Below are 24723 nucleotides of genomic sequence, written 5' to 3'. Positions count from 1 at the left end.
TTTTTAAGACGATTACCAGACGGCTCAATAAAAAATTAACTTGTAATTTGAGCGAAAAACATTTAACTCAGACAGACGTACGGCGTGAATAATCCAAATCGTCAAAACAAATATTTTGGGCAGAGGTGCATCATGAACCGAAGTGATAGCGGAGGTTCGTGACGCTAGTCGACTCCCTAAGAAAAGAAAACAACCAACGGGAGACTAAGGATCATGAACCGAAGCGATAGCGGAGGTTCGTGACGCTAGTCGACTCCCTAAGAAAAGAAAACAACCAACGGGAGACTAAGGAACCTATATATAGGCGAACATTTTAACTTTTCCATACTGAACCAAATCAAAAGAAAATTATGTTCAAACGAAAGTGCTCGTCAATACGAGTTCAACGAGCTATAGATCATTAAAAACGGTGGTCCACATCCGGAGAAAACACCACTTGAAATGAAGCATCTTCACACATTTTCAGCACATTCTCCATATTCGAGTTAATAGAAATGTTTCATGTGGGTTTGATATACGTATCGAACCACTACATCTGTTTGCGAAAACTGCGCTCGCACTTTTGCTAAAACTTATATTAATTCAATCTTAACACTTTTTCATCGGCAAATCAATAAATTTTTTTGAAGTTTTTTACTTAATTTCTGTAAATTTAATTAAAACATTTTCATGCAAAAAACCAAAAAACACACTTAAAACACACTTATATGAAAGCCATTATTTCATTCATATGACAAAAATATGACAGCTACTATTATAATGATTGTGTAGTAGATCAGTGTTGCCGTGCTTCATATAAAATGTGCGCGAAATTGTGAATTTGAAAAATTTGTTCGTTCGCAAAATTTTTGGATCATTTTGGAATTTCCAATGAAAGTAAATGGATAGGTATGGCTAAACGTTCAAATTTGTTCTAGGCGGAGCACATACGGATTTGCATGGCGCCACCTCAAACGAACTCATTTCTAGTGCAAATTTCCACTAGAAATGAGTTCGTTTGAGGTGGCGCCATGCAAATCCGTATGTGCTCCGACTTGTATGGACTGGCCATACCTACTTATCTACTTTCATTGGGAATTTCAGGTTTCAGGTTTCAATATGGAATTTGTTTTAGGGTTAGAATGTCCAACAAAATGGTGGAAAGCAGCCATCTTGGAAATTCTTTGAATTTTTTGTATCTATTGTACTTAGGCCTATATGGCACATACACAGTTGCAGTAAATTGATAATCATAGAGTTTCGTTGACGGATAACTTTTTCCGGCATTTCAAGAAAATAGCGGCCATCTTGAAATTTCGTATTTTTTAGATATTTTCGGCTATAGAGAGTTGGGAAAAGTATCGCTTGTACAGTTTCGTTGACGGAAGACTTTTTTCAATATTTCAAGATCATGGCGGCCATCTTGAAATTTCGTATTTTTGAGATATTTCCGGCTGTACGGCATGTAGATAGTTGTGACAAAGTGTCACTTGTACGGCGGTTATCTTGAAATTTCATATTTTTGAAATATTTTCGGCGATATTGCATGTTCAGCTTAAGAAAACACAATTTTAGATCATTTATCAGAGTTTTAATGTCCATCGACGCACCCAGTGCATTAAGTGATTTCCAGTGTTTGATAACTTGGCGCAAAATATCATAAGTGGAAACAACTTAATTGACTGGGAACATCGATGACTGTTAAAATTCGAAAATGTCACTTGTAGAGCTTGCTTAACTCTATGTATTACCCAAAACTTCCAAAACAACTGATATCCCACAAAAACCTCAAAGAGGAAAAGGTGACGCTAGTGTAGTAAAAATTAAACTTCCAAAACATTTGATATCGGTTTTGGTGACGCATTCTGCGCCTCAACGTAATCAATTTTCACCAAGAAAATTTTAACAAGAAAATATGTCAACGAGAAGTTTACCGATGAGATTTTACAACGAAAGTTTTACAAAAAAAATGCGTCACAAAGTGGCAGATGATTATTGTCGTATGAGAGGTTTACTCAGCATCTGCCACTTGTGACGCATTTTTTTGTAAAGCTTTCGTTGTAAAATCTCATCGGTAAACTTCTCGTTGACATATTTTCTTGTTAAAATTTTCTTGGTAAAAATTGATTACGTTGAGGCGCAGAATGCGTCACCAAAACCGATATCAAATGTTTTGGAAGTTTAATTTTTACTACACTAGCGTCACCTTTTGATCTTTGAGGTTTTTGTGGGATACGCTATTTTACTCAACAATGTTTTCTTGTTGACCTGGGATATAGCGGCGGATTGAAAAGACAGTACTCAACAAAGCAAAAAATCAACAAAACAAGAATCGACACAACCAAGTATAACGTATCCCCCTAGACGCACACCGCGTCAATTAAAACAGTTCAAAATCGACAAAACCCTACTAATCGACATTATCAAATTATGAGCTGTTTCTGTTGTACAGCTTTGTCGTAGTCACCTTGTTTAATTATTCTATACCAATGCGGTCCTGTTAAATTTCCTGCTAATGTTAAACAGATCAATAAAAAACCACTGAACCAGCGATGAAAGAAATTCGCTTTGAGCTCAAAAATATTGTAATATGTTATTCGACAAGGCACTGTGTCCTTGGGGGCGATGCGTCATATATATTATGAATTTTAAAGATGTTTTCGGCGCATCTGAATTTCTTTTCAGTTTTTTTTTTATTATTATTTTGTGCTTTTTGAAAAATTGGTTTAATTTTAATACAGGTTTGATAAAATTATTCAAAATTCAATGAACGTGACATTGTTACATGAAGATGAAATATATAATTTATAACAAAAAAAAAACGTGTGTACTGTGTATACGGTTAGGTGGGTATAAAATAGCATGATCCACAAAAATATGCCTAATGCCAATACATAACGTTTGACTGTATACATCAGTCGTGGCATAATATACGCGAGTTTTTTTTTTATATGGCAAAGCAAAGGAAAATATGTGCCAGCATTAAAAAATGAACATTAAAGGTACAACAATTTTTCAAAAATAAAAAAAGCAAGAGAAAATAAATCGAAAGAAATTTATTTATATTAAAAATTTGTTGAAAACAGGTGCAAAACATGTTTCGGGTGATTTGTTTTCAATTGTTAAAATGTTATTGTTGTTAAACTTTTGACTTTGATTTTTCATAATAAATTCGGTTTCAAATTTCATCCACAATTTTTGGATGAAATTAATGGATACGGGTACAGAGAACAGGAATATCGTGTACTATAACGGTGTTATAGTTATTTGTTAACTGAGGGGAGAAAATAGGAAATTCTAATAAGACCTATGTTTATGGCCATTTAGAAATTTCTACGTTTCAAAAAGGTGAACACAACATTTTTCATATGTGCGAAGTCGAGGTATCTACACGAAACAAAAAACGTCAATTCACCATATCATTTTTGAAAACATACACTTAGTGACAGTTCAAGTCAGGCATGAGCGCCGACGGAGAAACCTCGGCGGCGGCTAGCCGAAAAAAATTTCTCGGCGGCGGCGAAAAAGTCGGCTTGAGCCGGCTTAAAACGGCTCGGCTGGAGGTTCCTTTTAACTCTTTTTCAAAATAAAAACGTTTCGATAAATTCATGGAAAATGAACTAGTAAGCATGAAAATGAAATTGTACGGAAAGCGAAAATGTAGGTAGATTAGGTTGTTCAAAGTGCAAGTGGAACTGGTCTTGTTACAAGCAAGTCTCTAAGTCTAAGGTTCACTAACACGTCAAGTTTTATTGCCTCAAAACTTGAACTAAATGGAAAATCATGCTCCGGTACACTCATTTAACTCATTAAGAAAATGGTTTTCGATAAGAAATCGAAAGCTCACGAAAATCAAGTAAAAATTGAAAAGAAAAAAAATCGAGAAAATTCGCAAAGATCGATAAAGTTTTCTCAAATTTGTGAATTAACTGATTGTGCGCCTTCGGCTCGTTCCGCAAAGGTCATACTTGCCAAAACAACAAACTTAGAAGCGAGGACGTAATATACCATTCTGGAAAATTCATGAAAATTCAAGAAAATTTTCAAAATTTTCCTAATTTTGTAAAAAAAATTCAAAATGTACTTGAGCTGCTTAGGATCAACAGGAATCTCGGTTTTCAAAATTATTTCACCCATTCACCTTTCGAAATCTTTATTTCATTTTCCAGCCGTTTCAAGCCGGCTTGAGCCATGTTTTTGGCACCGGCTCGGCTACGGCGCGGCTTGCTCAAAAATGGCCGGCGGCGGCTTGATCGGCGGCTTATTTTCGGCGGCGCTCATGCCTGGTTCAAGTGAGAAAAGTTCTGTTTTCTTCTCACAAGTAGCACTTTTCTCACCAGAAATGTCATTTGACAAATCGTTCGCAAAACGAAATTTGATAATGGTCTAATGAATGAGATAATGGTCATTCTGAGAGGCGTCATTTTAGGCGAGAAAGTTATCATTTTATCCTCTAAAATGGCTGACTACCAAAATAAGTTTTTTATTTAATTTTCTTCAAAGTGGACAAAAATGCAGATTTTCGCAAAACGCAAACATGAAACACGTTGAAACACCTCGGGGAGAATATAGGAAGCTTTCGCTCTTGGTAGAATTTCCTATTTTCTCCCCTTGGTTAACAAATAACTATTCAATTCGTTTGCGATACAAAGCGCACGTTCTTACATTTCGTCTCCATGTATAATAATAATTACATTCCGTTTTCATTCTGATTTTTCTTTTCTTCTTTTTTTTCCTTCCATTAAATTATTTCTGAACATATATAATGTGTAGGTGTAAGTCCACACTCGTTCGTTATACAATGTACATTATTATAATTACTATAATATGCAGTATAGGTACAATGTTCTGAACATTACTTGTATAGATAAAAAACAGTGGGTGTTTCTAAACCCCCAACAGAGCTCTCGACATCGATGTTCCCTTTCATCTTTTCACTCATTTATACCAAATATATATTCGTTTTGTTTTATTCATGGTTCGTTATTAGTTTTCATTTCTACATGCTGCTCGTCATGAAAAACAATCGACATCAATGGCAATTGTGCTATACTCAATTTGGAAAAAAAGGAACACCAATCTCGCTGATTTACAATGATCTGGACTGGATTTACAATGACTGGAGAGCACCCTTAAACATGCTATATTGAGCATTGCAATAATACCGTGGTGTGTATAAAAAATCGGTCGTTCCATTTTATTATTCTGTAATATGTGCATGAATGTAAACATTTTTAAAAACCGTTCAGGTTTAATGCTCATTCACAATCAAACACACCTGAAAACATAATGGTGCATGTTTACTTAGGTGAGAGTCTTGTAATCGATTTATCCTGTTTAATTCGGAATTTTTTTTTAAATGTAAAATGGTCCAACAAAATAACAGAAATTGAAGCACGCAGAGTATGCCGTTTCAAAGCGCTATAATCACATCCCCTTCAGTGAGAGTTTTGTTTGGAAAATATTTTTTCACAACGCAGGCGAGAAAATAATCATTTTCTTCCCTCCGCTGAAACTTCGAAAGCCATTGTTATGGAAAACGTTGTTTTAAACTAGGGAAAACTAGGGCCTAATAAATTTAATTTCCATCTTTTCTTCCCTCGTTGAACAAATAACTATTGCTTGCTTACGATCAGAAAATGCGTCATTCCTGTTCCGATGTATTTTCTGTATTGTCTTGCTGGGGGTTTTTTGCTACAAACTTTCCGCACATATCAACTAAAAATATCTCAGACATGTCATCATCGTGCCGAAATTAACTAATCGTATTATGACCATGGTTGCTCTAGCGGTAAATTTTCCATTAGAGTATTGATTTAGCCACGCTTATATGGTTGGATTTTGGTATACAGTATGTTCGTCTTTAGAAAACATCAGTTTTAGATTTATCAGAGTTTTAAATGTCATCGATGTTTCCAGTCAATTAAGTGCTTCCCACTTTTAAAACTCTAAAAAACCTCAAATATGTTCCGAACTAAAAACGAGCCATCAGAACAGTCGGAGCGTTTGCTGCGACTGAGCCCCGTACAAACCCGTATATCTATTGCGTACGTGACCCTAGTGCGTCTGTCACCCTACTTTGACCGTAAGCCTATGCGCCGGTTAAAGTAGTTAAAGTAAAATTATTATGTAATATGTACATCTTAGAAATTGCGCACAGCGTAATTACGAAGCCCCGTACGACGTTCCTTTCAAATAAAACAAAAATTTCAAATAGCCCTAAAATTTTAATTTATTCGGCCTTAGTCCGAGGACCCAAATTTAATTTTTTTCAAAAACATTCTATTCGGCCTTTGATTATCTTCCAAATGAAACAAAAATTACGAAAAACGGATGAAATTTGCTCGAGTAATATGTAAAATACACATATGGCCCTAGTAACGGCCTTAGTCCAAGGACCCAAATTTAATTTTTTTTCAACAACATTCTATTCGGTGTTCGATTATCTTTCAAATGAAACAAAAATTACGAAAAACGGATGAAATTTACTCGAGTTGTATGTAAAATACGCATAGGGCCCTAGTAGCGGCCTTAGTCCGAGGACCCAAATTTAATTTTTTTTTCAACAACATTCTATTCGGCCTTTGATTACCTTCCAAATGACACAAAAATTACGAAAAACGAATGAAATTTACTCGAGTTCAATGTAAAATACACATAGGGCCCTAGTAGTGGCCCTAGTCCAAGGACCCAAATTTAATTTTTTTTTTAACAACTTTCTATTCGGCGTTCGATTACCTTCCAAATGAAACAAAAATTACGAAAAACGGATGAAATTTGCTCGAGTTCTATGTAAAATACACATAGGGCCCTAGTAGCTTTTCACTTCTAAGGCCCTAACTCACGGTCCACTCACCCGATTTTAAAAAACTTTTTTTTCCTGGATTGGTATTGACAATACCTATCATTTGCCGTGTTATTTACATTTCCATCGTTTATTTTGCCATAAATATCACCAAAAGACCTTAAATCACTTATGTGGCCCTAACTCACGAAGGGCCGACCCGAATATGTCCATCTTCGAACTTAGCCTCACTATTTTGACTATCTTTCAGGGAAAAAATTTTGAAATCGGATTTGATTTACTCAAGATATCGACGTGACGGACAGACGGCCCAAATTTTTATTGCGGATTCGTCATCTATGAACATAGGCAAACACTTTGCCCTTACCGTCTGCTTCGAATTCCATCAATTACACACGGCATCGTAATCCTATAAGCCCCTTCGTACTTCGTACGGGGCTAAAAACATCTGGAAAAATTAGCTGTTTGTTTACCGATGAAATTACAATAAGAGAAAATTTGATAATTTTTTAGTCGTTTTACTTTTCAACTACTATAATAAACACTTTCATGTGTTCGCAAAGGATCAACTAAGTGAGTTATTAATTAGTGAATAGTGAATTCCATTAATCTGTCCAGTATTCCAGTTTTTATTCAAAAAGGGAATTAAAACACACGATAAATCCGGCCACATTCACGTTTGATTTTTGAAACATTTTCCGTCTTTGTAGTCGGTGGTCTGCTTAACTCGCATTGCTGTTAAGCTCATCCGGTCGTATTGCTTGCGAATCCACTGATTTTGCTTTCGGGATACTTTACGTTTATCGCACAGTGTATATACAGTCTCTTCTCGTGTCTTACGACAACCCCAAAGTATGGTACAACACGATCCATCGTCGTCTGTATTCGAGACCAGTAGTTTCTGTCGTCCTTTCTCGGATATTTTCGTTGAACAATCTTCGTCGCTTTCAATATCGAAAGTGTTGTACTCTTCGCCTAATTCAAAGTTAATTGTGCTGCAACATTCACCGCTAGATAGGGCGAAGTACATTTGGAAATTAAGCAACGATAAGTGATACGACAAAAGGGCTGTACTGTAAGTGAAAGTCGTCCCACAGCATTTCACTTACTCGTTTGTTATTCTGACATGAAGACTGTCGCATCCTATTGGCTCAAACTTGCAGACTTGATTGTCAGCATATCCGGTTGATATGTACAAGATGTAGAGATATCCATCCAGTTGCTTTGAAAGTTTCAAATTGAAACAATAGAGTAAAATCAAAATTCTATTTCTTCTTTCAAAAAGTTCATTTTTACCGATGCGAGGGTAGCGTTGTGTTTATAATTGTTACCCGCACACTTGTTATTACGGTTTTTTCCATCGGCACACGGCTTTTCGACTACAGTCAGCAGTAGAAAAATGCACCAATTGAATCTCATGTTCATTCTTGCAGAGTCACTGGCCTCTGTTAAGTGAATGCATTTTTCACCGCTTTATAAATGAAGGCTTATTCGAAAAGCTGATTGTAACTAATTTTTAAATTTGATTTAATTGCAAATGCAAATTCGTTTCTTGAGGGTTTATAGATAAAAGTTTTTATTATAGACGCAGGCATTGGAGCTGCTGAATATCAGCCGCCGAACAATTTTGACCAAGCCATGTCACCAGTGATATATGTGAATATGGTTATTTGAGCTGTTATGTGTTCCAAGGTTATTTGAGCTGTCAAAACATCATCTATGCAGCCGTAACCAAAAAAAATTTTGTTGAAAAATTGTTCGCAAAAGCGTTGATGTTCTGGATGCCTTCGTTCGTTTTCGGCTTGTCAAAAATCGTTTTCACCGTACGATGGAACAAACCTATTTACAAGAGGAATACTGTGATATTATTTCCGGTTGAACCGGTTCGACTAAATACTTATAGCTTCAGGCTGTGAAGAATTTAAAGTTTCATCAGGGTAAATCATGATTAATGCTTAATTTCCTCTTATGCCGTTTACGCTCCGTTTAGCTAAACCACGCCTCTTTTTTATTGTTTAAAACATAAACGGAGTACAAACGGAGCGTAAACGACGTAAGAGGAAATCAAGCGTAACGAAGGCTTTAAACTGGCGGACGCCATTTTACGTGCAGATCACCAAGGTCATCTTTCGTACAAACTAACAAAACAAAATAACGCGACAATACAGTGAACGACATCTCAAATGTCTCACTGTCAAATTTTTCTGAGAATTTTATTGTGTCATTGCAAATTCACAATGACATTCTCTGAAAAAAATGACAGTGAGACATTTGAGATGTCGTTCACTGTAATTCTATTGTTCAAAAAAGTTTTTCTGTTAGACGTCGCCGACAATTTTTAATCGGCTTTCATGCCTCTTTGATGGTATTATTTTCTACATACATTGTCGAAAAAAAACGAGGTAATTTAGCGATTAAATAAAGTAAATTTAATGCTATAACAATTATAACGTTCGAGCCAAGGTCTAAGTGACTATATTAACAGGATCAGTCGAAAAGACGCTTGTCCGTGTAGATGTGACGCTTGTGCTTATGTAATCGCGTGAAAATGAGCGAAATGACGAGTAAATTTTCTATTTCATTTTGATTATTATATTCTAAAAGCGCGTCTAAACAAAGAGCTGGCGACCTCTATTGACATTTTACAGCTGTCACCGTTGACATTATAATGTTGTTAGCTTACGACCAAGGTAAATATAGTGAGGAGGTAATGCCATATACAACCGAGTCAGATGCGCAGTGGCACGAAAGTTTGCTATAAACGCCATCTCTCTCTGTCTTTAAAATAACAAAATTGCTTAGAAACCTGGGCCATCTGTTTTGTGATAGGCACAACATTGGCATTACCTCCTGTCTGAATGGCATTACATCCGCCCATATATTTACCTTGCTTAAGGCCAACTCACATCTAGCATCTAGTGTCATCAGGAATACGATATTTCTATGAATTAAATTAGCTAAAAACTGGTAAAACCGATTTTAACAATAGAAATATCATATTCCCGATGACACTAGATGCTAAATGTGTGTTGGCCTTTACATTTGTCTGTAATATTCTTATAGCTGGAATTTTTCAAGAATGAAAAACTCTCGTTTCCGGACTGAAGTATGAGAAAGTTGTTAGCAAGGTCAGTCCTGATTATGACAAGTTGTTATACGCTAGTGGCTCTTCCTTACATTTATAACCAGAACCGGTGTTGTGACCCCGTTAATTTGTTATTCGATAAATATGCTACGGACAGATTTTTGCTGTATAAAAGACGATCATTGTCATTGACCATCAATTGCTTCGTTTTTGCTGTCGTTGAGACATCTAAGTAATTTACATATTTTCAGTGAAGCGGCAAATTAATTCTAACAAAGACAACGCAGACAAATTTGAGCACACATAATGTAAGCGCTTTCTGTGTATAACTCTTTACGATTCGGTCAGCTTTTCGTCTAAAAATGTTTTATCTTTTTTATAGCTCCGTACAATGTAACGGTTCAAGGCGGTTGTCTTGAGAGTAAGAGAGTAAGATATTAAAAAAAAATGAAATGGCACAATTCTGTTGCCAAAAAAAGAAGCAGCGCGCCGAAAAGCGAATAAACGTCCGTTGCTTATTACATCAATTATTTTATTTGAGATTCTTTGCCGTATAATTTTTATGTCGATTTTTATCTACTATTAGCATGACTTTGCGAGTTTCTTAACCTCCACCACTCCCACATGCCTTCTAATAATAATAATAAAACATTGAACATAAAAAAATGCAATAAAAACGGAAGAAAAGTATTTACTACAATTTGAGATACAACCAAAAAAATATGAATTCATCGCGAACACAGCCAACTTGTGTATGTTAAAGGAGATTTTTACTGTTTTCCATTTAAATTTTATTAAAATTGTAATATTTTCAACACACAAATGGTTGGCAAAAATCAGGGCTGATGGAAGAGAGTAAACCGAAAGTAGAACAGCCAGTGTACACATACTTACAAAAATGTAAATACTCGTTCCCAGAGTCATATTAAAAACACCACATTACCCGGTCTTAAATACACACAAAACACGATATACATACACGGTGTGTGTGTACTTTCCTACTTTTACAGCCCAGCAAAAAAAAACCCATAACCGTACAAAATGGAAACCATATAATTTCCATATTATTTGGTGTATTTGAAAAATATTCATGGAATGCTTTGAATGGTAATGGTTTTCTGCACTTCGCCTTTGTCTCCGTTTCAGACAAAAGCCGGAATACTCTTCAACGAACCGAACAAAAAAGCTTAAGTGAAATCGAACTCAAATTCAAACTTTCTACTATATATTCGCTAAAGATGAACTCTGAAGAAAAGGAATTTTCCTTTCCAACAATTTCATGCTTCCACTTCTATCTTCCCTTAAGTGTGTATATATGTTGTGTGGTACGAATACTTCTTCTTCTTTTTCTTCCTTTTTATTTTTGTTTGATAACTCTCTTATTGTTATCATCGAAAGGAAATTTATTATATTTTATGGAACAGATATGTATACACATACAGTACAGAGCGTAAAATAGACGCTGGTTATACTTTGAAAATAAGAATGAAAGACAGCATTGAGATAGGATTGTTTTATTATTGTTGTTCGAAGTTTTTATATTATCATCGTGTAGAAGCTACCAGAAGGTATTGGCAATATTGTAATTTCATATCCTTCCCAAGAATATCGCACAGTCAATGTACTATACGAATGATTTGAAGAAAAAAATAAATTCAATAGGAGATCAATTATTTGCACTTCTCCTTTTCAGCAGTAACAATGAGAAGTTTCTATTTGTAATCATTGTAATCCTGCCGATGTTTACTTAATTGAATCGAAATCAATAGATGGAATATACACTGAGAGAAAAGTTAACGTGCTGAACGTATAGTATACGTAGCAGACGTCTACACAATCACTGCCAGACACAGATATTTTCGGATCGTACTTCGGGTACGTTAGTCCACGTGTGGTGCGTAAGTAAACGTCCCATACGTTTGCTCTGGTATCCGAACTTCGTTTTTTTTCGGATTTTTCGTGTTTTTATTTCTGTTTATAAATTTTTTTCATGTGTGGTGCTGGGTTCGAATTAGGGACCTCACGATCTCCGATCGGCGCTCCAATTAATGCTGCCATTAAGAGATACTACATTGCTAGTCTTATTGTCAGGGACGCCGACTTGTGTTTGGGAGTAGTGGTGCTCATACAACAAGCGAATCTGGGAGTAGTGGTGCTCTTTCCAGTAAAACTGGAAAGATGTAGTGGTGCTCATCATTCGAGTAGTGGTGCCCGAGCCTCGCTTGTCCTTAGAAGTCGGCGCCCCTGCTTATTGTGAAGTGTTGTTAGAAGTAAGTAAACGTGGTGCACGTGTGCCCACGAAGTACTTATACATGCTGCAAATCATTTTATATTTCTGTTTTTTAGTGAAATCTAAAATCCTGATACATTCAACTCATATGGAAAATACACAGCGTATGTATGTTAACGCATTTTGGCATCATACCTACCGTGCGTTGCGTATACAAACATGTTGGACGTGTTGGACGTATGGTATGAGGTATAATTTTGCGATGACGTTATACATACCAAAATTTTTACACATGTCCTACGTCTACCATACGCGTGAGATGTATGGCTGGCAAACATATTTTACGTAAACTTTACATACGAAACGTTTGCCACCCGACGCATACTATACATAACAGAAGTATATCATACATTCGGATATGTACACCTCCAAAATCATTTTTATCAGTGAGGTGCGTGGCCATTAGATGCTGGCCCAAGTCAATAAACGGATTAAGAAATGACCATGCATTTCACTTTTCTCTTTCACCTTTTTCACGGTTGGTTTGAAACGAGATTAAATAGGGACCGCCGACCACCAATAATTTTTTTTCATATTTATAATGAGTGATGGACAAGAACATACCACAGGAAAAAATTAGCCCGAACCCCTGAGCCGTTTCTGAGAACCAGTGGATGCGCTACCACAAGCAGTCAGACACAGCCTGATCACAAATTTTAATGGGGATCGGTAGAGGGAACAATTCTAATATCTTCTGTGTAAAAATTATTGCTTTCGGTCATTTGCTCTCGGAGCAATAACTGTTGAAAGTCAAAATTTCACCATTTTCAAAGAGTAATATATCCCTGACAAAGTGACCGACCCAGCCAGTTAAGATTGATTCGAGACGCGGTTAGTAAGCTCTTTCGAATGACGAAAAAAAATTGAAAATATTCTTCTATGTTACAATTTCAGAGAAGTTACTTTTTCCGCTACCCTCGGTGAAATTCGGTCACTTCTGTACCCTTCTGGTAGCTTTATTTCAAACTTATTTTTCGCTGATATTGTAGCCTGAGGAATAAGCTTTTCAACGATACCAAACATGCCATACTTGATCCCCAACAAGTACTGTTGATGATTCAGTTTTTCAATCGAAGTCACTCTACTCGCAAATCTGAAGCCCTCGAAAACGAAATTATTAAATTTCAAGATAATATTACAATTGAATGTCTTTTACTCAATTATATGTATGGTACCGACTCAGAGAGTCATTAAAGTCCAATTCTTTTCAAAAAAAAATTTAAATTTAATAATTTCGTTTTCGAGGGCTCCAGATTTTCGAGTAGACTGACTTCAATTGAAAACTGAATCATCAACAGTACCTTTTGTGGATTAAGTATGGCATGTTTGGTATCGTTGAAAAGGTTATTCCTCAGGCTATAATATTAGGGGCAAATAAGTTTGAAACAAGGCTACCAGAAAGGTACAGAAGTGGCCAAATTTCACCGAGGGTAGCGGAAAAAGTAACTTCTCTAAAAATGTACCATAAAAGAACTTTTTCAAATTTTTTTTTTCGTCATTCGAAAGAGCTTACTAACCGCGTCTCGAATCAATCTTAACTGGCTGGGTCGGTCACTTTGTCAGGGATATATTACTCTTCGAAAATGGTGACATTTTGACTTTCAACAGTTATTGCTCCGAGAGCAAATGACCGAAAGCAATAATTTTTACACAGTATATCTTAGAATTTTTCCCTCTACCGATCCCCATTAAAATTTGTGATCAGGCTGTGTCTGTCTGCTTGTGGTAGCACATCCACTGGTTCTCAGAAACGGCTCAGGGGTTCGGGCTAATTTTTTCCTGTGTGATGTTCTTGTCCATCACTCATTATAAATATGAAAAAAAATTATTGGTGGTCGGCGGTCCCTATTTAATCTCGTTTCAAACCAACCGTGATTTTAAGAAACTTAGAAAATTAATTGTTGCCCAACACAACTGGCCTAAACAATATCAGTTCATCAGATGTTTTGTTGCATCACACCTCCTTTTAGTTTTTTTCCTTTTACTTTTCCTTTCAATGGCTCTACTCTTCAATAATTATATAATATATTGAGCGATAACGAATGAAAATATTTATTAATACAATTTAATATGTCGATTAATTTTCAATTAAATTAGTGCCTTCAACTGTCGGTTTATTAGCAATAAAATGAACATGAACATTAAGTTCGACGAAGCGACATCAAACAATAATCCCGCAAATTGCCGATCGTGTATATTATGTCACTAGGACCAAAAAGATGTATTTTTACCCTGGTGGTCTTCGTCAGTAATATATACTATAATATATTCAGGCGCATAAAAAAAATCACATTCCGAACAAACATTGACAGAACTGTAACGAAAAAGTGGATAGAAAAATTGTGGATTTTTTTTCGTTTGATCTCTCTATCTGGTGAGAGAATGTGACGATTTTCATCCGCCCCAATATAACTGTAGTTTACATGCTTGCGATTCGAAAATCCTTCTTTTTTATCGAATTTGTATAAAGTTTTGACATGAAAAATCCATTACAAAACGAAAAGTCACGTTTTTCAGCGTAAATTGACCTCGGCTTCGCCTTAGTTCAACGATTTTCACTCGAAAGCTCAACTTTTTAATTTTTTATCCCTTGTCTTGCGGATGTTAATAAAAACGATTTTTTATTAGAGTCTTGCCTTCGCCCATACTATACCTACGAAAAAGTGAACTGTCTCTTTTATGCCGAGTGCTGAAGGTGCCGAGAGATATATGCATAATGAATTACTGTTTCGCCCTGTATGCACGATAATTGGTAACTGCTGGTAATAATACCAATTATTTGCACATTTAATTAACTGAATATCTTAATGAAATGTGTCAAAAAAAATGTGATAAAAATGCCACTCTGATTGCATTTCGTATGAAACCCGGGCCAATTTCAATTTACGACACGGAAAAAAAATTCACAAAAAATAATAATGAAAATGTGAGGCAGACCAAAAAAAAATATGACAAAACTCAAATAAAATGCAAATTAAAATGTGTAGTTTCGAGCTCATCAACATTGTTGAATGTTTGGTATTCGAATCAACCATAACGCTATGTTCATGTCATCCGATGTTTTATTGTATCAGTAAATATTAAAGGCAAATATAAATTAAGTATAAAAAAATCACCCTGACCGCGCGGCCGGACGCATCATACACACATATACATTTTCATAAAACAATTCCGGGACCTACCTATAATAATATTTTATTAATTGAACTGGAAATGTAATTTTCATTTTGTTCATTAAACTTTATTCGAACAGGCAGACCCAGTCGACCGTTCAAAATTTTATATAAATTTATTATGAAAATACCATAGATACATATAGGGATGAGCAAAGGTAGCATGATTTGGACATAGATACGGCTGTGTTGTGTGTGCGCGATGCTGCTTGTAAGTTCGATTACGGATATATTTCGAAAACGAATAAAAATGACATGGCAACAAATTATACAATTTGATGGGGTGTTTTACGTTAGCAGAACCTTATATATGTCGGTAAATTGTTTGAAATCATTTCAGGGATTGGAGTATACTTTTGCGGTAGACCGGTCGATTTATCAATCACTTAAGTGTTTCCCCTCGTCTTCCTTTTTAGTCCAATAAATATGCATTTCCCAAAAAACGGCTGACATAAATTTGAGATGATATTACAAATCGGTTATTAGCTACGAAGCTGAATTTATGGTAATGAGGACTTTTCCGCCATAAATCTTTGAACATCGAACATTTTTGTAATCTACAGCAACCAGCTGATTTTCTTTGGCATTTTGAATATTATATCTGAGTCGGTATTAATATACCACCCACAAAAGACGTCCACACGAAGAGGTGAGGCGGGTCTTGGTAAGTGTGACACGCGATTTCAACGGTAATAAATCGTTTCGAGACGATACTTATTAAATTTCCTGTCCAGTTCCTGCACTACCATGAGTCCTTGCTTATCCAAATATATGTATATATTCTTAATTGCGAGCCCTTTTTGTGACCTCATTAAAGTCAATGAAAACATGAAGAGAAAATGTGACCCGAATGCTATACTTTCAGTTATGAGTGATTCAGTTCCTTTAACTCACAAGAAAACATTCATGAACCGTGTATGAATATTCAAAAATTACCCGGAACGGTCATCGTGTTATATGTTTAGCAAACATATATCTTTTCCCTTGATTCCGGGAGATATCAATACCGACGAACATATAAGAAATGTTAGTTTCATTTTTGGTTTTAATAGAACATGTTTCGGGCACAAAATATTCCTCATTTATATACGATCCCTATAATGTACCGTAATGACAAAACACTAATAAAATGTTTTCCATTTTGTTTTTCCTGTGTTCTATTCAACCTGAAAAATCTCAATGTATATCGAAACATATCCAGACCGAGCGCCCCATTCCTCCCCTCATACTCATATAACCATTATAATATAAACGAATCCATGATACTGACTGTGAGTAACTACTTTTCCCATGACGTCTGCTTGAATTAAATTAATATGTTTGTGCGAGTAGATAAAGACCGCGTCATCTGTTTCATGTCACAAATGAAAACCTCCATGTACCATGGACGACCGTATACGTATTTATATATATATAACCAGTGCTACCAAGAGAAACTAGCATAGCACCAAAGTAGAATAATGATTACTTTGTGTGATAACCTTGACTTGGGGTGGGTTTAATATCCTTTTTCGGTCAATGTTTGGTATACATGTGTTGAATATTTTGAAACGGTGATTTGGGGATTGGAGCTGAGTTGGAGTAAGAGCTGCTGGGATCAGTTGTTTGTTTACGAGTATTTTTATTTTGTTTTATTTTGTTTGTCACTTATAAGATGTTTGGTTTGATGGTTTGATGGTTTAGTGGAGATATGAAAAACAAGAGGGTAAATGTTGGCATACAGAACACACATAAATTTGAAAGTTTTGAAAGCATAAAAGTGTTCGTAAATACTGAATTTATTTGAGGATGTCTATGAATGAATATATACACATCGGTAATGCACGTTTCAGCAATCAACATTCCATTTTTAAAGGTTTGCATTCTTATTCAACACATTTACCCCTGCCATATATCACAGTATACTTAGTCGACAAAATGAGTCATTCATTTTGTAAGTCGAATTTAGGTTATGCTTTTGTCAACCTTTATGGTCACCATAAAATAGTGTCGAGTCAGATGGTTATGTAGTTTGAGTTGATATGTGGGGCGATAGAAGGAGAGATGTGCCATCGGACGAATGAAAACATTCGTGACGACATGACACCGACTCATATAAAGTTTTAATGTACATTTTTCTCGCTTCACAGCAAAGTATGCATCGCGAAATATTTAAATTTATTGCATACGCTCCCCGATAACTCCACATTATTGATGAATTATGAAATTTTTTTTGCAGCAAAGCGTCGTATTGACGATGCCTCGATACTTCCTCTCTCGATTTGATTGTCAGATTCGGTTGGCAATGATGATGAAGAAAACTTGCTTTTTATTTAGAGGGATTCTTTTGAATATTATCATCCCAAAAACGGCACTGTTTTTTTCAAAACTGATTTATATATCACTGGATAGCTCTTGGTGCCAAGCCTCCAATCGGTGTGGTTTGATCGAAACTCGAAAAATAGCGTTTTTCTTATCCTTGGGGCATTTCCTCAGGAAGAGTAGGACAAGAATGGCTATTGTAGTAAGACATTGAAAGGCTTGGGTTGAGTATAATCCTGGGGCTAATTTAAATTGGATTTTTGGTTTGAGATCAAGGAGTGAACATCACCACACATATATGAATTAATGTCTAACGGGAATATTAACAAACACGGTAAAACATAAATGTTCGAGCACTGTGGAACTTAATAATTAATTTTCAGGTATATCTGCCTTATAGTTCCGACAATTAAATTGAGGACTTTCAAATGACGCGACAACCGAACGTGCATGACACATAAATTAATTTATCGCATACGCGGTGTGATTCCCCGAAAAAATTATTCACCTAGGATATATAAACAAACATTATACTTCTGTAAATTGTCAAAGTGTCATTCGCATATCTTGTTGTCTCGTTTTCGCTTATGCGATAAAAAAGAATATGCACGTATGACAAGCCGTCTCGGCAAGCCTCGACCGCTTTTTCATACGTGCATAATATTTAATATATTACACACTTGTCACGAAGAAGTCGAGGCTTGCCGAGACTGATAGTGACAAGTGTGTACTCTATTTTATCACATAAGCGAAAACGAGACAACAACATTGAACTGAAGTGTAATTTTTGAATTAAACTTCTAGGTAAGTAATTTTGACAGCCGATCACCGCGCGTATGTGATAATATATATTATGCACCTGTTGCCAAGATTGGTATTTTGACGTGTAGGACATTATTGCCCTAGCCGAAGGCGTGGGCCATAATGCCTGCTCGTCAAAATAACAGTCTGGCAGTAGGTGCATATCATATTTTATCTGTCGAGATCAGATATATCGAGATAAACAAAAACTCCCTAGAGGGATAAGCTCGAGATTATTGTTCTAGACAGATAATAGTAGATTATTGCATGAGCCAAAGGCGAATGTTATAACCCCAAGTTTCTAAATAAACATTTCACTGCTATTATTTCACCTAGGTAGATAAAAATCAAAAATTACATAACAAACCTCTCAAACGTTTTCGAAATCAACGATATCATCTTCGGGAGATGATGAGTATCGTGTAAGAATGACCGTTGAGCTCTCGTAAAGCTTTGAAAAATGGTCGGTGAACATTATTAAATGTATACGCTACCTTTTGTCAATTGTTTGATGATTTTTATAAAATGTCCAAAAAAATTTTTGAATGAAAATATTTCACCTCTCATTCTAGTCAGAGAGATGCTAATATGACGACTGGGTCGTTTCGACGGATAGAGGGAATATGTCGAATGACAGGTGGGTTTTTGAGAGAGAATTCAATACATTTTCTGTCAACCAATTTCAAAATCATTCGACATATTCCCTCTAAAAATCATTCGACATATTCCCTCTATCCGTCGAAACGACCGAGTCGTCATATTAGCAACTCCCTGATTCTAGTACTTATAATAGAGGACGGAGTGTCACAGTTGAGTCGAAATAGTTTTTGTCGCGACAAAACAAAAAAAAATGGTTTTTCCTTCGAGTAAACAGCATGCCTTGGCTATAATTGGCGACCGAAAAAGAGGTGAGTTTCTTCGAATTTTTCGGTGAATTTTTGTGATAAAATTTTCCATCTATTTCCGGGAAATTGTCCTGTCATATCTCTATGACGGGCCGTAAGGTTAGGCCTAGTCGATGCATTTATACACCACACACACCTCAAATGGAATTAGAAACTGTCAAATTTAATTTTTAGTTTATTAATTCGTTAACTTCTGAAGTTCTTTAATTTGTCATTCTGAAATGAGATTGTCATCTAGTCGATGATTCACGTCACACAGCAGTAACCGACCTTCTTTTACGTGTTATCTGAATATTATACTCATTCCGAAAAAAAGGGAAGATAAATTTTTATTTAAAAATATCTTACACGATAGCACAGTATTTGAGATGATGTGACTTCTTATTTTCTGTTTTTTCTACTTTATTTTTGAAAATAAATTTCCCTTTGCCATCCATGGAAAAAAAAATAATTCTCTGAATGATAAAGAAATTTCTTTATTTCCCTTTTTTCTTGTGTACATATACCTTTTAAGGAAAGCTTCTCTTAACGTTCTACCCTTTGCCAATCCTGATATCCTCTTGTAGATAAGCAAGTAGAAAACGAAAGGCGAAAACTTTGCATTTCTAAATTTACCTTATATCATTATCTTTATATAATAATAAAAAGAAAAAAAAAAGGAAAACGTTCGCAAAAGCTTTTGTTTACCTGACACATTTGTTATGTTTTCCTTTTATGTTTCAGATACTTTATCCCACCTTTGTGTTGAAGACTTTACCAAGGTATATAAATGTACTACATATGTACATAACACATTATTTGGTATGGAGATCCCTTTCATTGTTTATATATGTACACACCCGTAGCTCAGACTCCAATTTAAGTAAGTGTATACTATACCACCTACTCTTTACCGTATAATAATATGCTTTCGTTGACTCGCAAACAGTCTTAACAAAAAGTGGAGAATTGCTTGACCCGAAGTAACTTCCATTCAACTGCACGAGTTTCATAGAAGACCACAATAAATTAGGGTTATAAATTTATGGGCAACAGCGGTTGATTTATAGTGTGCTATAGGCTTAAATGTATTTTAAATGCATCCTACACCAAACAAAAAATTTGGTCATGTCATGGGTGGTTGGGCTTACTATTTTGCTATATTTGCACATCGTTAAATTTGAATTTGTTTTCAGCAAATAATGCGACAATCACACGTTCAAATAATGGGACTATTTTCGTGTCTGTTTTTTTGTTATTATCAAAAAAATTTGTTTACCTCATTATTGTGTGTCCATTGGATTGTAGCCGGTGGTTCAGGTAAGTGACGCACTATGCAGGTGAGATTTACAGTTGAGCCGGTGTCGATGTACAAATCGGGGGATCCGTGTATGGTGGTTACTGGTTCTGGAAGTGAGAGAAGTTTCGTTATGTTTGTGTAATTAGAAAACATGGTAACCACGAAATCTCAGTGGCCACAAGCTATCATACGACCCATGAGAATAATGACATATGACGATTCAACAAAGTTATACAGAAGGAGGACGCGGGAATTTGACCAAAAATCATTTTTTTTTGCGACAGACACTCTTTGCCGTTGTCAATTCATATTCGTCCCTCATGCTACAAGTCCACACACACTAGGGCGTATCGAATTTTGAGAATTTTAAGGGTCGCGATAGCCTGTGTGCGGAAAACGTAGATCATTGAAAACTAATTCCAGGCATATGGTTGATGGATCCGAAGGTGCCCGGGAAGAAGTCCCGCCGGACGACTTTAACTTTCAAATGGTCATAACTCGGAAAGTTGAGAGTATTTCTGAAAACAATGTTCTAGCAGGATGTAGAGCGTTAAAAACTCTACAAAACTGCCAAAGAAACCGATGGTCCAAAAGGTGTGTCTGTCGAGGTTTTCTAACATCGAAAGTTCGACATTTTGGTTTTTGACTTTTATTTCCTGAGAGACAAATTATTAACTTTAGCTTTTGGCATGAGGTTGTAGATGAGGTCGAGTACTACCAGTACACTAGGCATTGCAATGGACTTTTTAAGTGTACCCACGTCGCCCACGAAGCCATTGCAGACAATGTAACCGGTGTTGCTGAGTCGAGGTAACCTTGGCCAGTAAGTGCACATAATATTCCATAACAGTAGCTGAACTCTTTACTGAACCAATGATATAAGGTCTAATTACCACTCAGGCCCGGACTAATATTGGGAATTCGATTGGGAGTCGATTTATGGATTTTTCGACATTTTCACAAATAAGTTGCATGCAGTCCCCAAAGAGCTTTTTCAAGCCAGTGCGGCCCTGTTACCGATATATTACCTTAAGATTATTCAAGTGGAAATAAACAGGAACACCTTTGCTTAACAACCTTTTTTTTATCTGATTTGAAAACGGCGTCATTTAATTAGCAATTTTATTTTCTGTTGTTTACAGTCAAGTTAATAGTGTTTTTAATAGTGTAGCAGTATAGCAGTTCATTGTGATAAATTATTTATGCTCGACCCAACAGCCAACCTATTCATAAACGAAGCAATGAAATGAATTGGACATGATTAAACCAACAAAGAGAACTGTTCAGTGTGATGTAATAGATCCATTTGAAACATGTGTGCCCCATACTTTAAGTTCAGCTAATTCATTTGTATGACTGCCGCAAACATAACTTCTTGATTGTTTATTCGTAGAATCGAGTTGTTGGTTTAATTAAAATTAGTTTCACATATTGAAGGGAATTTGAGGGAATTTGTGAGGAGTCCTCTTACAAATTCAGAATAAAATATTGCTTTATGCAAAATTGCTCCACGGGTGTGCTTTCCATGGCTTATGCGCAATTATTGTTCTAATAAATATAAAATGTCATGTGGTCGATCAAATACACTTAATACCAACCGAATTCGTTTGCTTTACTAGCTAGTCCACTCATACAAACGCACTGCATATGCCAGTATGCCACGCTCACCGTGTGAGTGGACCAGCTGGTAAAACAGCAGAAGCAAATTTATTCACATATTTGCGATAGTGTGTGTTAGGGCGTATCGAATTTTTAGAATTTTAAGGGCCGCGATAGCCTGTGTGCGGAAAACGTAGATCATTGAAAACTAATTCCAAGCATATGGTTGATGGATCCGAAGGTGCCCGGGAAGAAGTCCCCCCGGACGACTTTTCTAAAATCGCAATAAATTTCAGTTAAAATCAAATCCTTCATTAAAGGTACTCAACAACGTGATAACGTACAGTTTAATTTACTGCACAATTACTGAATTTCAACTTTCTGTTCTAAGTAAAACAGATGGCTGAATTCAATAGTTATCGAAATGGAACAAAATTTTATATTTTCATAGTCGCCCACATTGCTTAACGCATTGCAAACACGCAGAATGTTTTACTTTACTCTAGTTTCACCCGAGGGGCGAACCACTCAAAAGAGTTGCAAGTAACGCGAAAGTAACTCTGTGTGAGAGACAAAATTGATTTTTTTCAATTTTTACTTCGTTTACTTAAGAGCTCGCTCTCTTACGCCGGTAACGAGTAATTTCGCGCCGCGCGAGATTACACATATTATAGTGGAATTTCGCGCCCATACATTTTTCAATGGCTAACTTGATTTAGAGAATTTTTACGAGTACCTGGCGATAAATTGGCGGTAGATTCAGTTGAGTATCAGGCACATAAATTTTGGAGATGCGAATTTTATTCTAACACCCTAGAGCTTTGTATCAGGGATACCGGTATCCTTAGAAAGTGTGGATTTTCCTTTTACAAAACGTTAGGATACCGGTATTCCAACTGAGATACACGTATTTTGTATCAAGGATACCGGTATCCCGACATAGAAAGTGTGGATTTTCCTTTTACAAAACGTTAGGATACCGGTATTCCAACTGAGATACACGTATTTTGTATCAGTGATACCGGTATCCTTAGAAAGTGTGGATTTTCCTTTTACAAAACGTTAGGATACCGGTATTCCAACTGAGATACACGTATTTTGTATCAAGGATACCGGTATCCCGACATAGAAAGTGTGGATTTTCCTTTCACAAAACGTTAGGATACCGGTATTCCAACTGAGATACACGTATTTTGTATCAGTGATACCGGTATCCTTAGAAAGTGTGGATTTTCCTTTTACAAAACGTTAGGATACCGGTATCCCAACTGAGATACACGTATTTTGTATCAAGGATACCGGTATCCCGACATAGAAAGTGTGGATTTTCCTTTCACAAAACGTTAGGATACCGTTTTTCCAACTGAGATACACGTATTTTGTATCAAGGTTACCGGTATTCTTAGAAGGTGTAATGAGAATATCTTTCTTCATATGAATATGTTTCAACTGAATAATCACAACAGTTTAAGTATATGTCAATCTATCAGAAAACTACTATAACGAACTGCGCAAGCGTATAAGATTTTGTACAAAGTACACAAGATCAGATATAGCGCATCTCATCTCAGAGATATTGTATGTAACACTATGTATGAGATTATGATATGAAAAGATATGCTACATATACAAAACGTACTTAACATAGAATTTATTCAAACGCAATGAACACATTTATTTTATAATTCGCTAAACTTAACTATCTATGATTATACGACCTTAAGTCATACATTCTTGAAAGATCAGTCCGGTGTAGACCGAGCGAGTGTTCACAGCCCTCCTATCCTGGGATAAGACTCAGCTGTAACATTCGTAGCAGAAAAGAGTTGAAAGATACTGTTATTTAAATAAAGAACATTAAGTTTGGTTTTGAAAACAGTGTTTCATTTAATACTCGCTGGATGGCGCTTCAAAGGTGTGGATTTTCCTTTTACAAAACGTTAGGATACCGGTATCCCAACTGAGATACACGTATTTTGTATCAAGGATACCGGTATTCTTAGAAAGTGTGGATTTTCCTTTTACAAAACGTTAGGATACCGGTATCCCAACTGAGATACACGTATTTTGTATCAAGGGTACCGGTATTCTTAGAAGGTGTGGATTTTCCTTTTACAAAACGTTAGGGTACCGGTATCCCAACTGAGATACACGTATTTTGTATCAGTGATACCGATATTCTTAGAAGGTGTGGATTTTCCTATTACAAATCGTTAGGATACCGGTATTCCAACTGAGATACACGTATTTTGTATCAGTGATACCGGTATTCTTAGAAAGTGGGGATTTTCCTTTTACAAAACGTTAGGATACCGGTATCCCAACTGAGATACACGTATTATGTATCAAGGATATCGGTATCCTTACTCAGAAAAAGTGGATTTTCCTTTTACAAAATGTTAGGATGCCTGCATCGCAACTGAGACGTTGCGAGATTCCTACCACCAAGAAATTCCTAATGGGCGCGAAATTACACTAATAAAGTAGGAATTTCGCGTGGCGCGAG

General features: G+C 36.0%; 1 protein-coding gene across 1 annotated transcript in view; it reads right to left on the bottom strand.

Annotated features, from left to right (window-relative positions):
- LOC119084638 (neurotrimin-like) overlaps nt 1–24723 on the bottom strand; it is a 187926-nt gene that overhangs the window by 26854 nt on the left and 136349 nt on the right. Inside the window, exon 7 of the mRNA XM_037194706.1 lies at nt 20598–20725. Within this exon, the coding sequence (XP_037050601.1) occupies nt 20598–20725 (128 nt within the window). The remainder of the gene's footprint in view (nt 1–20597; nt 20726–24723) is intronic.

This window comes from Bradysia coprophila, unplaced genomic scaffold, assembly GCF_014529535.1.
Source record: "Bradysia coprophila strain Holo2 unplaced genomic scaffold, BU_Bcop_v1 contig_87, whole genome shotgun sequence".
Lineage (NCBI taxonomy): Eukaryota > Metazoa > Arthropoda > Insecta > Diptera > Sciaridae > Bradysia > Bradysia coprophila.
This window is presented reverse-complemented; position numbering and strand designations above follow the sequence as displayed.